The 12,179-nt window shown below is 41.5% G+C and overlaps 1 protein-coding gene across 1 annotated transcript; it reads right to left on the bottom strand.

Moving 5' to 3' along the window:
• Positions 1–2,263: 2,263 nt before the first annotated feature.
• cpn1 (carboxypeptidase N, polypeptide 1) lies at positions 2,264–11,662 on the bottom strand. Its single transcript, XM_061810540.1, has 9 exons — positions 11,303–11,662; positions 8,598–8,794; positions 8,091–8,246; positions 6,289–6,465; positions 6,101–6,212; positions 5,069–5,208; positions 3,156–3,255; positions 2,953–3,071; positions 2,264–2,650 (listed from the first exon to the last, which is right to left on the bottom strand). The coding sequence occupies exons 1-9, from the start codon at positions 11,535–11,537 to the stop codon at positions 2,540–2,542; spliced, it is 1,347 nt and encodes a 448-aa protein (XP_061666524.1). The 5' UTR covers positions 11,538–11,662; the 3' UTR covers positions 2,264–2,539.
• Positions 11,663–12,179: the final 517 nt, after the last annotated feature.

The raw sequence follows: 12,179 nt of genomic DNA, 5'->3' as shown, positions 1-12,179 counted from the left end.
GTGGACTTTCACTATTCACTATAACCCTGGTCACTATCCCCTGTGATTAGTGGGGAGCTACTGTGGTTATTATTACTATTGTTCCAATACACGTAATGTTATGGTGTGATAAAGTAACGTAATCTAAAATCTGACCAGTTGGTGTAGACACACAGAAGGATATATGTACAGTATGTATGATATCACCATCATATTTTATAGTGCGATCTGCAGTGTAGTGGTTCACATAACTGACTTTCACGACAATCAAATCATAATTTGTGAGTCAATGGACGCGCTTTTGAGGAGTGTGGGAGATGACCGGCAGCGTAGGGCCACGTTAGGGCATCCCTGACGTCACTTTTTGTCCACTAACCAAACAGACACACACACATATACTGTATGCCCACCAAAGAGAATGCTCCAGAGTGTTGTGTCTGCATGAAACGCTGCCTTTGTGTCTCCTCTGGCAGGGGCTGCTTTCATTCAAGGGCATTTTGGCGGTCCATTGTTGTCTTTTGACTATTTGCTCTGGTCACTTAATGCACTGTAGGAGAAAACAATCGTTCCGTTGTGAAGACGCTGTGGCCGGACCTTCCGGTGGGCCAAAGGAGAACTGCTGCAAAGGGCGACCCATCATGACTGGCTCACTCACGCTACGTTATAAGCCCAGGTATCACTACCGAGACACTTTTTTTTTTTTTTTTTTTACATAGACTGTATGCATAGGGAAGTGACTCCTCACCACAAACAGGAAATGATCCATTTTCTTTGCGGGTAATTCGGAAAAATAAAGGGTAAAAATACAAAAAACAGATAATGTTGATTTGATCATCAATCTATAATGGTGACATATAGTGACAGGCGGAACCATTAAGTGCTTTTTCACTCAATGATGGAAAATCAATTGACCTGTTTCTCCACCTGTTGCCAGTCATACAATAGAATGACAGCCTTGTGTTCAACTATCCATCCATTCATCAATCCATTTTCTTAGCCGCTTACCCTCACAAGGGTCGCAGTCACACTTAGGGGCAATTTAGAGTATCCAATTAATGTTGCATGTTTTGGGGATGTGGGAAGAAACCCGAGTGCCCGGAGAAAACCCACACAGGCACGGGGAGAACATGCAAACTCCACAAAGGGAAGGCTGCGATTGAACCCGGGTTGTCAGAACTGTGAGGCCAACCTTTTCCAGCTGAGGCACCGTGCCGCCTGCGTTCAACTAAACAAGTCCAAATTTCACACAAAGTAAAATTGTGAGTAAACTTTGACCAATCATCAGCAATTCATTGTACAATAGTGCCTTGAGTTATGAGTTTACTTTTGTTTTGTAACCATTATTTTTGTTTTCTGTTTAATTTGATAGTAAATGTCCACTGGGACTGGCATAATAACTTTATCATTATCATTATCTATCTTATTATCTGCCACATCGTTGCTTGTTGTGAAGGGAGTTGAGTTCATTGCCACCATAGAGTGCTCGTATGTCAATTTTTTGCTTGCAAGCCAAACCAAAAAAAAAAAGTGGATCACTTGACTCTCAAGGCACCACTACAGTATCCAACATTTAGTGACATTTTTGCCTGGTGGTATTGTTCTAGTGTAAAATAGGTGCCTCGGTTCTCATAGAGGTTGGAAAATACTGACATTGGCCCCTGTAGCCGTTGAGAGGCCTTTTTGCGCGTCACAGCCTGCAATGTGAAGTGTTCTTTTCCTCTTTCCTGCCCTTCACAGAGGGGCTATTGTTACTTTGTTTGCTTTTCGAAAAGCACCGTCACGAAAAGAGTCTTAGAAAGAAAAAAAAAGTAAGTGTAAAGAGAAAAAATGTAGTCCATTGCCATGGGACCTATCCAAGGCCGTTAAAACTTGATATGGTTGGATGTGGTCCACATTCTAGCAAGAATTCACACAAGCTTGTCATGGTTAATCCTCAGTAGAGTATTTGGGTAGAGGGAGGTGTTTTGTTTAGACATTTGCGTGTTTTATGTAACAGTGCTGTATAATGTTAGACTTTGTAACATCCTGTCCTCTGCTACCACCTTCTGGAATAACTGGGTCACTTTCAGATAATGGAAAATTACTTCTCGTCTTGCATGGAAATAAAATGATACTGTGGAGTGCTTTCTCACCCATTTTAAAATTTATTCCTTGTCTCATTTGTCTGTAATAGCGAGCAACCCCATATTGTAAATTTATTATGGCTCACCGGGTAAAAAAAAGGTTCCCTTCTCATGCTTTAGACTCATTGAACAAGTGATAAAAGCATTGAGAACAGGTGGAGTGATTTAGTCATGTGACATGAGAAAACAGATTTTTTATTTATTCATCCAACAAATAATGTGTCATGAAAAAAATCCTAAATAAAGGACAACCATCTTCATCTCAATACTGTTACATAAATACACCAATCTTTGAATAATTTCTTAATACAGTCAGAAACAACAACAAAAATCACAGGGCTACAAATGTAAAATTACATATCCCGTCATTTTTATGTGTATGTTTTCATACGGCTTGTTTGCATGTGAACGCCCGCGTGTCCTTTTAAATCGTGTCCTCATCTTGGGCCCAATTTTAAGGCGGACTTGGGAGATGACAGGTTCCTCCTGCCTTGGTGCTGCTTCGTCTTCACGTTTTGTTTTGGTGCCTTTTTCAAGTAAAAATTCAGCTGTCGTGGAGTGAAATAACAAAAGGGATCAACATACTGAGGAAACGGTGGCTCACAAATCTGTCACAGAAAGGATCATTTTAAAAAATACTTTGCTGTCCAACTACCACCAAAATAAATTAAAATGCAGTAAATAATTGTTTGAAAACTTGAAAGTTAGTCAGCGTAACATTATGCACACTTTGAACGTTGAACGCAATGATTCTCCTTACGCCACTAGAGGGAGACCTTGTTCCACTATCCTACTTTGAGAATAACGGATGTCATTTCAAAATACTGAGGTTTATGACGAGGTTTCCAACCTGTGTAGCTTCAGCTGGTCCCACTGTGACGGTACTGGAGGAGACGGTGTAACCCGGGGCGGAGGCTGTCACCGTGTACGTGCCAGGCAGCAGGAGTCGGAAATAGTCGCCATGCACTCCTGGTGATCAATCCAGTAAGTTGCACTTTGAATCACCTTTTGATTTTGGACCGCTAAAGTTGAGTATCGGGTTGGGGGACTCACCACTGGTCACATCATGGTTGATGCCTGACACTGAGATCTCAGCATTCTTGATAGGGTTGTTGTTTTCGTCATACACCATGCCTTTTATCCCATGGTGCACCTGTAATGGACCGAGACCTCCCATTATGTGTGCTCACTCGTCATCCACTTGAAACAAATAATGCCCCCTCTTTTACCACTTCAATGTGTACAATAACATTTTTGTTCCAGAAATCCCCCCCGCCCTTTTTTTCCTGTTAAGTAAAGAAAGGTGGACTTTTCTGCTCCCAGTACCACCATGAGAACCGAAAATCTATCCACTTGGCCTTAAACACAATGACTTTTCTTTTCTTGACTGGCCTTCCACCTAACACTACAAGGAGGCAGATAAGACCTGCAGTTGGTCATTTTGTGGAGCAGCATACATAAACCCGTTGTTTAAAAATGGGACATCTGCATCCTTATGAGGCTCTTCACCACCAGGTTCAATCATGTCCAATTGAAGCTGCTCATCTCATCCCCTTTAAATCAGGTGCAACAGTCCTGCATAGTCTCTATAGGGATGAGAATTTTCCGCGGATTCGTGGAATTCTGAGTTTTTTCAGATTAAACTTTCATTTTGGTAAAACGTGTAAATCCGTTGAGAATTTTTTTTTTTTTTGGGTACGGCTTGACACGGGGCACAAGTCGTGAAATTGGTCACAGCTCTGATTGCGGAAAACAGCATCGCTATCTGTTTGCATTCAAATTGGTGTTTATAATAACGAGAACATCCTGATTTTTGGAAGCATTTTGTCAGTATTTCATCGGTATTTTCACTTTGATGTTAACATTTCATAGAGAAGCGTTCTTTTTACGCCGGCATAGTTCTAACTTGTAGACATACGTACGCATATGTTATCGAGCCGTCTGCATGTTTGACAGTATGGCGAAAGCCTTGGAGCAAAAAGATGTAGATCGTGCCAGGGAAATTGATAAAAACCACAGGTTAAAAAACTGTTTCAGATGTGCATGGCTTGTAAAAGTGTAAGATAGGAACAAAAACTGTGTCAACACGTCTAACCGAACACATACAAAAAGCACACGTTCCCGGCAAAGTGCTGTGCACTCTGCGTTCCGGTATGATCCATTATGGAAGCCGAGGAGCAAAAAATATCAAGGAGCATAACCAAACCAATTACTTGTGTACTTATTTCTGAAGTATAACTTGTAAGTGCAGTAGCCTATTTGATATCAATTTCACTCAGTCTACATTTTTACGTCTGACGTTTGGCAAACTTACTTTGGTTGTTTGGACTCATATTTTAAGTTTTCAAAATGTTATGATTGCCCTATATTTACACTGAGGTCACCATTTAACAGTGTGTTTTCTAAAAAAAAATGCCGTGCCGAAAGTGGGGCGCACCCCCCTTTGAACATCCCACCCCCAAATGCAGAAATTTTCAGTGTTTTTCTAAATTGGTTATTGTCATCCCTGAATATGTATGTGTGGCAGTACATGGGATGCTTTATGAAGGTTAGAATAATGCCCCCCCGAGATGCTGCCCTGTTCGGCCCCACATACCACACATACCAGAAATCACCACTGGCCTCGCCCAAGTTCCCCCCTGAAATTTCTGCACTAGAGTGCAAACAAGAGTCTTTAATTTAGTAAACAAACACCGTGTTTTAGTCCAGTGTGGTGTGTATAATTAGAACAAAAGGAACATTTGACCCTTCCATCATGGCTTTCATAACTGTACATTGCCATTCCGTATACTTTGCTCAAGTGGATTTTGCACTTTTGCTTCTTCATACTTGCCCGAGCTAAAAGTCAAGAGTTGTATCCAAAATGTTGCACGCTCAAAATTGACTGACAAAGTAGTCAGTCGCGCCGCAGAACCGCGCTGGGAATTTCGCCGACCTTATTTTGGCAGGAAATATCAGAAACAAACCTGTTCCATAAAGGAAACCAGCGCTTCGCGATTGCCAAGCCATTCTCTGGGCAGCGCAGACTCGGAAGGGAACTTGTCGCAGCTCAGCTCGAGGGTGATCTCGAAACAGTTGGTGTATAAGTAGTTGAAGTCCTGCATGCCTGCAACACAGCGCAAGATTGACTTGAAATGATCTCAACGTTCAACGTTTTCCCGTACAGCTCTGAACAACAACCTACCGGGAAATGTTCAAACGTGTAACAGTGCGCCACTTGCATCGCAGAGTTCAAACGTAACATGCAACTGGCGGCAAATAGAGACATTAAAACAAATATGACACACTCCTATTAAATGTGATCTAGCGCAAGGTTGAAGCCTTGCAAAACAAAAACAACTCGACAGCTTCGCATTCCAGCCAAGGACTTATGGCTCAAACAAGTATTTGGCGTTTTTTTTTTTTGCACTCATGAATAAAATGAGGTGAAAGGTTTGATGAATGTGGAGCCCACAGGGAGCAACTGTATTACCGTAAAATGCTCTACAAGTTTCATAATGAAGCACTCAGCCAAGAAGCGTGAGGACACCAGGTTTTCTACCAAAAGAAAGTCAACACACCCCTGTTCAAAGGCTAGTATTTTTATCTGAAAAATTATACAGAAACAAATCACGTCAAAACTTTATCCACCATTAATGTGACTCATATCCTGCATAACATAGTTTCATTTGATCAGAAAATCCTTTGTGAGGGTGATTAAATAATAACAACTAATAATGTGTTTGGACATGCTTCCACACCCTCATATTACAAGGATATTACAAGGCTGCGTTCACAATTAACCACACATCACATTCAAACTCTTGTTAAATGGGATTCAGCACAGATCTGCTACCATTTAAAGTGCGGATTTGCCGCCATTTTCCTTGCTTTCTAGCACGTTTCGTGCGAACTGACTATAATTTTGATTGGTTGTCCCCAAAGCTGAGTGGGGTTTTTAGTACTTTGAGTCCAACATGGTATCTAATGTTATTTACTTTTTGTGTTTATTTACTGACCTTTAGACAGCGAGTACCAGCTGGCTCCGTTGGTGATGCCCTCTTCAAAGTAGTCGCCGCAGTTCCACCCCTTGTGCATCCAGCTGTGTGCGTACGAGTAAGTCCTCGCCAACTGACATCACACACACACACTTGCAAATTCCTTCCGGCTGATATTTCTATGACGTCACAGTCATGTAGTTGCTCACGTTTCTGAAGATTTTGTCGTCAGCGGTGGCGGCGTAGGTGGTCCTCCCTCGAATGCGGGGGTCCCGCGACTTGTCAAAGGGGTAGTTGGCCACCACGGCTCCGCCGTGGAGATTAGCGGACAGGACGAAGTTGTGGTTTTGCATCCATTTAATGACCGCGCGAGTTTCTGGTTCCACCTAGTGACAGTATTAAAGGACAGCGCACAATTAAGCCACTGTACCTACGTACTCAATAAAATGGGTCAAATTATTCCACAACAGAGCAAGAGAGTTAAAAGGCTGTTTTTTTGTTCACTGTGTATGTTTCAAACTAAAGGAGATCATGAATCATTTGACTTTAGACCTTATTTCGCAAAAGTACAGTACACCGAGCACATCTGTTTTTCTTCTTACCCCCATATCTTCTTAATAGCTTCATTTCTTGGCTGGTCAACTGGACAGAAATTGCTGCTTGTTCAATGTTTTTTCAGTATTGGACAACTCGCATAATGTTCAGCCATGCATGCCTATATGATTAATCATGCAGTGTATCTTCTGAAATCACTTTCTGAACTCTTTGCCCTGACTCCATTCCTGTGAGGTTTTGCTCATTATTGATGGACCACATGGATTTGTTTAAAATCGGCATTCCCCCAAATTGAAACTGTCCATCTTTTTATTTGTAAATTACACACGTATTTAACATATTTTACTCCAATAACTATGAGGAAAATACTCCATTTTTGAGTACGGAAGTGGACTCTGGATGAGCGCGTTTGCCTCACAGGTCTGAGACTCAGGTTTCAAACTTTGGTTTCGGACAGATTCCAAAAAGCAAATTTGAAGTCCAATCCATATATTTGGTAAAATTAAAGGTCAAATCTAATAAAGTGAGGAGGAAACAGGAAAAGTTTCTCACAGTAACAGAGCAAAGCATTGAGATGCTCAAATAATATTAGTAAAATAAAAGGATTAAATAGCAGTTACATACACTACACACATTCATTTAATTTTCATTTGAGAAATTTTCAGCTTTAAAATACAGCCGATGCGGCTGCTTCTTTTCTGGAAGTAATTTTTTTTCTGCCCCTCTCCATGCATCACGCATGTAGTTATAGCAGCACTACTGTGAGGTATGCGTGACAATAAACACCAGTCTCCGCTTCGACAAATCTCAGGAGTACGGCGGCCTCGGACCGGGCGTTAGCAGTCTGGCAGCTATTTATTTTGAGTGGCGCTTTGTTTAGCGTTGAAGCGCTGCAGGCTTACATGTGGACAAATAGGCAGGCATATCTGAGTGTTTTTTTTACCCCCCAAACACAAAGCAGAGAGGGCCCCTGCATGACCCATTGGAAGAAAGATTCAGTTTATGGGATGGGTCACAGCAGAATAGGCACATATTTGTGCTAAAGTGTCACATTTTAATTTCTATGAAGAGCAGATGGACTGTCTCTCCTAGATAAGGTTGAAAAAATTATGTTAAAAAAATACAGTACCGGTACGTCAATGCAAAACAATATTTCTTTGCCATTTTTAGTTAATTATTTCTTATAAATTGCATCATAATTATTTAACCATTGATTTAATAAAATGTGAAATAATATTTACAAAATATTTTTTTATCATTTACAATAAATAATGTATACAATCATTAACCCACCATTTAAAAAAATCAATTAATACATGCAAAAAATATTTTTGTATTATTTATAATAAATAAGATGATTTTCCCAATTCTTTAATGAAGAAGAATACCCCAAAAAATAATGTAGAGTGGCTATAAAAAGTCAACTGACCCACCGCGTCCCGTGTGTGCGTCTGACCTGTTGCTCCCAATTGTCAGGCAGCGGCAGGTGATGGTTGCGTCCGTTCGTCTTCTCGTAGTAATACATGAGCGCGTTCAGGTCTGGAAAGTTGCGGTTCAGGTCAATTTCCCGCATGTTGCCCCGACCGTCCAGGTAGCCGTTGAACTCTGGACCCTGTTTAGAACCAAAAAATAGAAGGTCAGATTATTATATTTATTCTCATGACTTCACACCCTTTTGCTCGTATTTTTACGATTTTCTTCTTTCTTTATGACTTTTTTCCTTCTCTTGTAATGTGTATCATTCTTCCAACATAGCATTTTTTTGCTTTATGACTTTTTTATCCTTTAATTACAACGTTTTTTCTATTCAAATCTCTCCTTTTTTCTTGCACAATATTCCCACCATATTATTTTTCCTCATAACATCATGTTTTACCACGTAAATTTGCCATTTTCCTTCTCAGCACTGTCTTTATTTTCAACCTGCCAACGTGCTCTCGTGGTGCGTTCGGGTGGCTGTTACCTGTCTGGCGGCCACCTCGTAGCCATCGGGGTTCATCGAGGGCATGATGTGGATGCGCGTGTCGTAAATGAGCCTCATGATTCGCTGGTTTCCGGCCTGGAATTCCTCGCACAGGAACTGCGACAGTTTGATGAGCAACTCGCGGCCGAGTACCTCGTTGCCGTGCATATTGCCCACGTATTTGAACTCGGGTTCCACTGGAAAGGAAATGTACAAGAGACACCACAACAGGTCAACAAGGCATGAAAATGACTGCCGGAGCATGTGCACACATCCACGCAGCACATAGGCTTTCCGTTAGCTTGCAAACCACATTTGCATTCCCTTTGAGAGCCGGACAATTTATTATTTAACATTCAACCCCCAAGGGCACTCATTAAAATACTCCGAATTTCGAAGTTAACAATTTGGACTTGTTTTTCAAAAACCAAGTTATGCTATTACCAGGAAAATGTCATTTAATGTGGGCTATTACAATCAAGTAAAGTCAGAATATGACAATTTTAGATTATGAAGAACATCTTTAGTATGCTGTGATAGTACAAGAAAATAGCCCCCCAAAAATCAGAATTTTAACAGGAAATAATGATGATTTTAAATGCATTTACCCATTCATGGGCAGGGTGGCAATTTTTTGCCTTATTGCGATAAAAGTAATAACCTAACTAACCCTATCCTAACAGGCCACAATCAAGGAAATAACACTTCTTTTTCGTTCATTGTTAAGTTATATTATAACTTTACGAATTTATAATCTTGTCCCAAAAATGGGACGCTGCCCACGAGAGGGTACTTGTGTTTTCTTAGTAGATCGTCCCAAAAACCAGAATCAGAATCAGATTAAAACACTTCAATATTTTGATATACTGAAGGATATAATGCGTGAAAATCGTGATGTCCCAAAAATGGGACGCTGCCCACGAATAGGTTAAATTGTAATAACTTTTGGGAGAAAAAAGTCCTGATTTTGCAAGATATACAAAAATATTTTTTTAAGACGTACAGAAGTGATTTTAGTGTAAAATTTAGTAAAGTGGTAAAATCACACGAAAAAGTGTAATTTTGCCAGTGTAAAATTTCAATGGTATAAGAAACAAAATAAGAGGGAGGAACCACTTTGTCTATTTTCGTGAATTTCGGTTCAAGAGTTGAGCTTCAGGAAGTCACTCTATCACGGCACTGAATTATCTGGTCAGGGTTGTGTGGAAAGATCAGTTATCAGCCTGTTACTCGGTTTAACACAAGTACAGTACTGTAAGTATATACTGTACAGGCCACCGGCCTTAGGTTGCCCACCCCCTAGTTTAAAGTTTACAGGAGGATTGAGCAAAACAAGTCTACACAGGTCACTCGTTCCCCTTGCGCAAAGTGCGCGGTTCCTGTTTTTGTTCCCCGTGGGCACCTTGCAGCAGAACGGGCGTACATCCTATTCTGCTAAAGGAAACCCGTGCAGTGAAAACACAAGATAAGCCAAAATGATTTCTCTTAAATATGCACCAGTGGAAACCGTGGCCAATGTAAGCGGCGGCAGTTTTGTGTGCAAAATAAACATGTGGCGGTATAATTTCTGCGGTGACAAGTGAGGGCCTGTACCTTAAATAACGCAACCAACCCCCTCGAAAGTGACTTGAAATAAATCACAAATGTTTTTCACTTTAATTTTCATTTTCCATTCCAAATATGCCGATTTGGCTTCAAGAGTGACACATTGTGCATGTAAACAACTTAAAAGATGCCAAATCCAACATTCTTTGGCTCCCTTTTTTGACTTTTGTCTTTTTGTTTTTTTTTACCAGGAAAAACCAACACACTGCTCCATCTTGTGCAAAAATAGAAGACAGTGTGGTATGCAACCCAACCCAACCATAGATTTCCCTCTGCCAATTCTACTAAAAGACATCATGCCTTGCCATATTACTGACATATAATGTACGGTGGTTTCAAAAAGTCAACACACCCCTTTTCAAATGCCAGTTTTAATGCTATAAAAAAATGACACAAGACAAATGATGTGAAAGCTTTTCCCACCATTATTTTAAAATTTATAAATAAAAAAAATACACATTTTCAAGAGGGGAAATAAAAATAAGTAAATGAAAAAATGTGGTTGCAAAAGTGTACACACCTTCTTATGACTGAGGGTGTGGCTGTGCTCGGAATTAACCAATCAGATTCAGACTTAGGTTAAATTAGCTTAAAATGACTCTGGGTTAACCGCAAATAAAGTTCAGCTGTTCTAGTTTCAACATGTGCCTGGTGAATAAAAGCGGTCAGAGCATTTTTACTCGAAAAGTTTCAATATTACGTGAATGACGCTATAGATTTCACAGGACAAAGTTGTTAAATCATGTAAATTTGTCATTTGTGAGAAAAAGTTGATATTTTACAATGGTGATGGATTCTCATTTTATACACAAATCCAGCCATAATAGGACACATTTTCTTCCCGTCTTTTCACAAAAAATATCTACATATCATCTGCTTGACCCCCTAATAATTATGTCAAAATTTCATGAGCAAAAAAAGGTTGTGATTTGTAGAAGAATGTATTTGAAATTAGTGCGGGACCAGTTTACCTTCACTATTGGCAACCCAATGAAAAATACCGGGTGACCCATTTTGGCTGTGCACTTTCAGTTTGGTCACCCGTCTTAAAACGGCATGCCGTCCGCAGAGGGGAAGCGCCGGAGCGAGGTGTTACTCACGCGCCTCGTGGATGCCCGGGTTGTCGCTGAACTCCAGCACGTAGAGGTGGCGCCCCTCCACGCTGCGGCCCACGCTGTAGATGCGCGTGATGTAGGGGCACTGGTTGTGCACGGCGAACAAAGCTCTCACCATGTCCTCGTAGCGGTGATGCTGAAGCTCCGAGCCGGCCGCCAGGAACCCCGCCAGGAGCGCGGGGAGCCAGGGAAGAAGAAGAGCCCTCCCCCTGCACTGCATGATGGCTGGAGTGAAAGGCGAAGGAAGGCTGCCCTTTTTTTTTTTCTGCCTCTCTCACATGCGTTCGCCTGTGCACACAGCAAACCTAAAATGACTGGGGCTCCTCTTTAGTCCCTCAATGTGCCCACTCCCACGCCAAGGAGAGCAAGTAAGGACAGCCCCCCCTTGCTCCCTCTTTGTCTCACTCTCCTCCTCCAACAGCTGCTTCTCCCTTTTTTCCCCGTGGCTCCTTGTCAAGTACATGTTACTGGCTGCGACGCGACATGGAATGCTTCGAGGCCCACCTTCGCTTCCCCCTCCACACTTGTTGGGGTCTCAGCAAACACGCGATTTTCATTTCAGGTCCCCCTCTCTTTTGTCCCCTCTGCTCCCTTCCTGGGAAAAGAGGCTTGTTTCCAAGGCGCTGCTCCCTCCGCAGCCTCCAGTCATCCATTCATTAACTCTTAAGTCAACACACGGCTCCAACCGGTGTGCGTGCGTGCGTGTGTGTGTGTGTGTGTGTGTAGACCCCGGAAATGAATCCTGAGTTCTCAAGCAACCTTTTTAACAACTTGGTTGCATACTTATACAATAAAACAGTCACACATATCTTAAAGCCCGAGCTAATGTTGCAATTAAACTCCTGAATGTCGCACAACCATG

Source organism: Syngnathoides biaculeatus, chromosome 22, assembly GCF_019802595.1.
Source record: "Syngnathoides biaculeatus isolate LvHL_M chromosome 22, ASM1980259v1, whole genome shotgun sequence".
Classification (NCBI taxonomy): domain Eukaryota; kingdom Metazoa; phylum Chordata; class Actinopteri; order Syngnathiformes; family Syngnathidae; genus Syngnathoides; species Syngnathoides biaculeatus.
Note: the sequence above shows the minus strand (reverse complement) of the source record. Positions and strands in the feature narration are given on the sequence as shown.

Bases quoted from the DNA above. Each gene is read 5' to 3' on its own strand.
- cpn1 (XM_061810540.1), bottom strand. From the start codon at position 11,537: ATGCAGTGCAGGGGGAGGGCTCTTCTTCTTCCCTGGCTCCCCGCGCTC. The intron at 8,247-8,597 runs GTAACAGCCACC...GGTTCTAAACAG, and splicing joins ACGAGGTGGCCGCCAGACAG to GGTCCAGAGTTCAACGGCTA. The intron at 5,209-6,100 runs GTCAGTAAATAA...GCTGTGTTGCAG, and splicing joins CTGGTACTCGCTGTCTAAAG to GCATGCAGGACTTCAACTAC.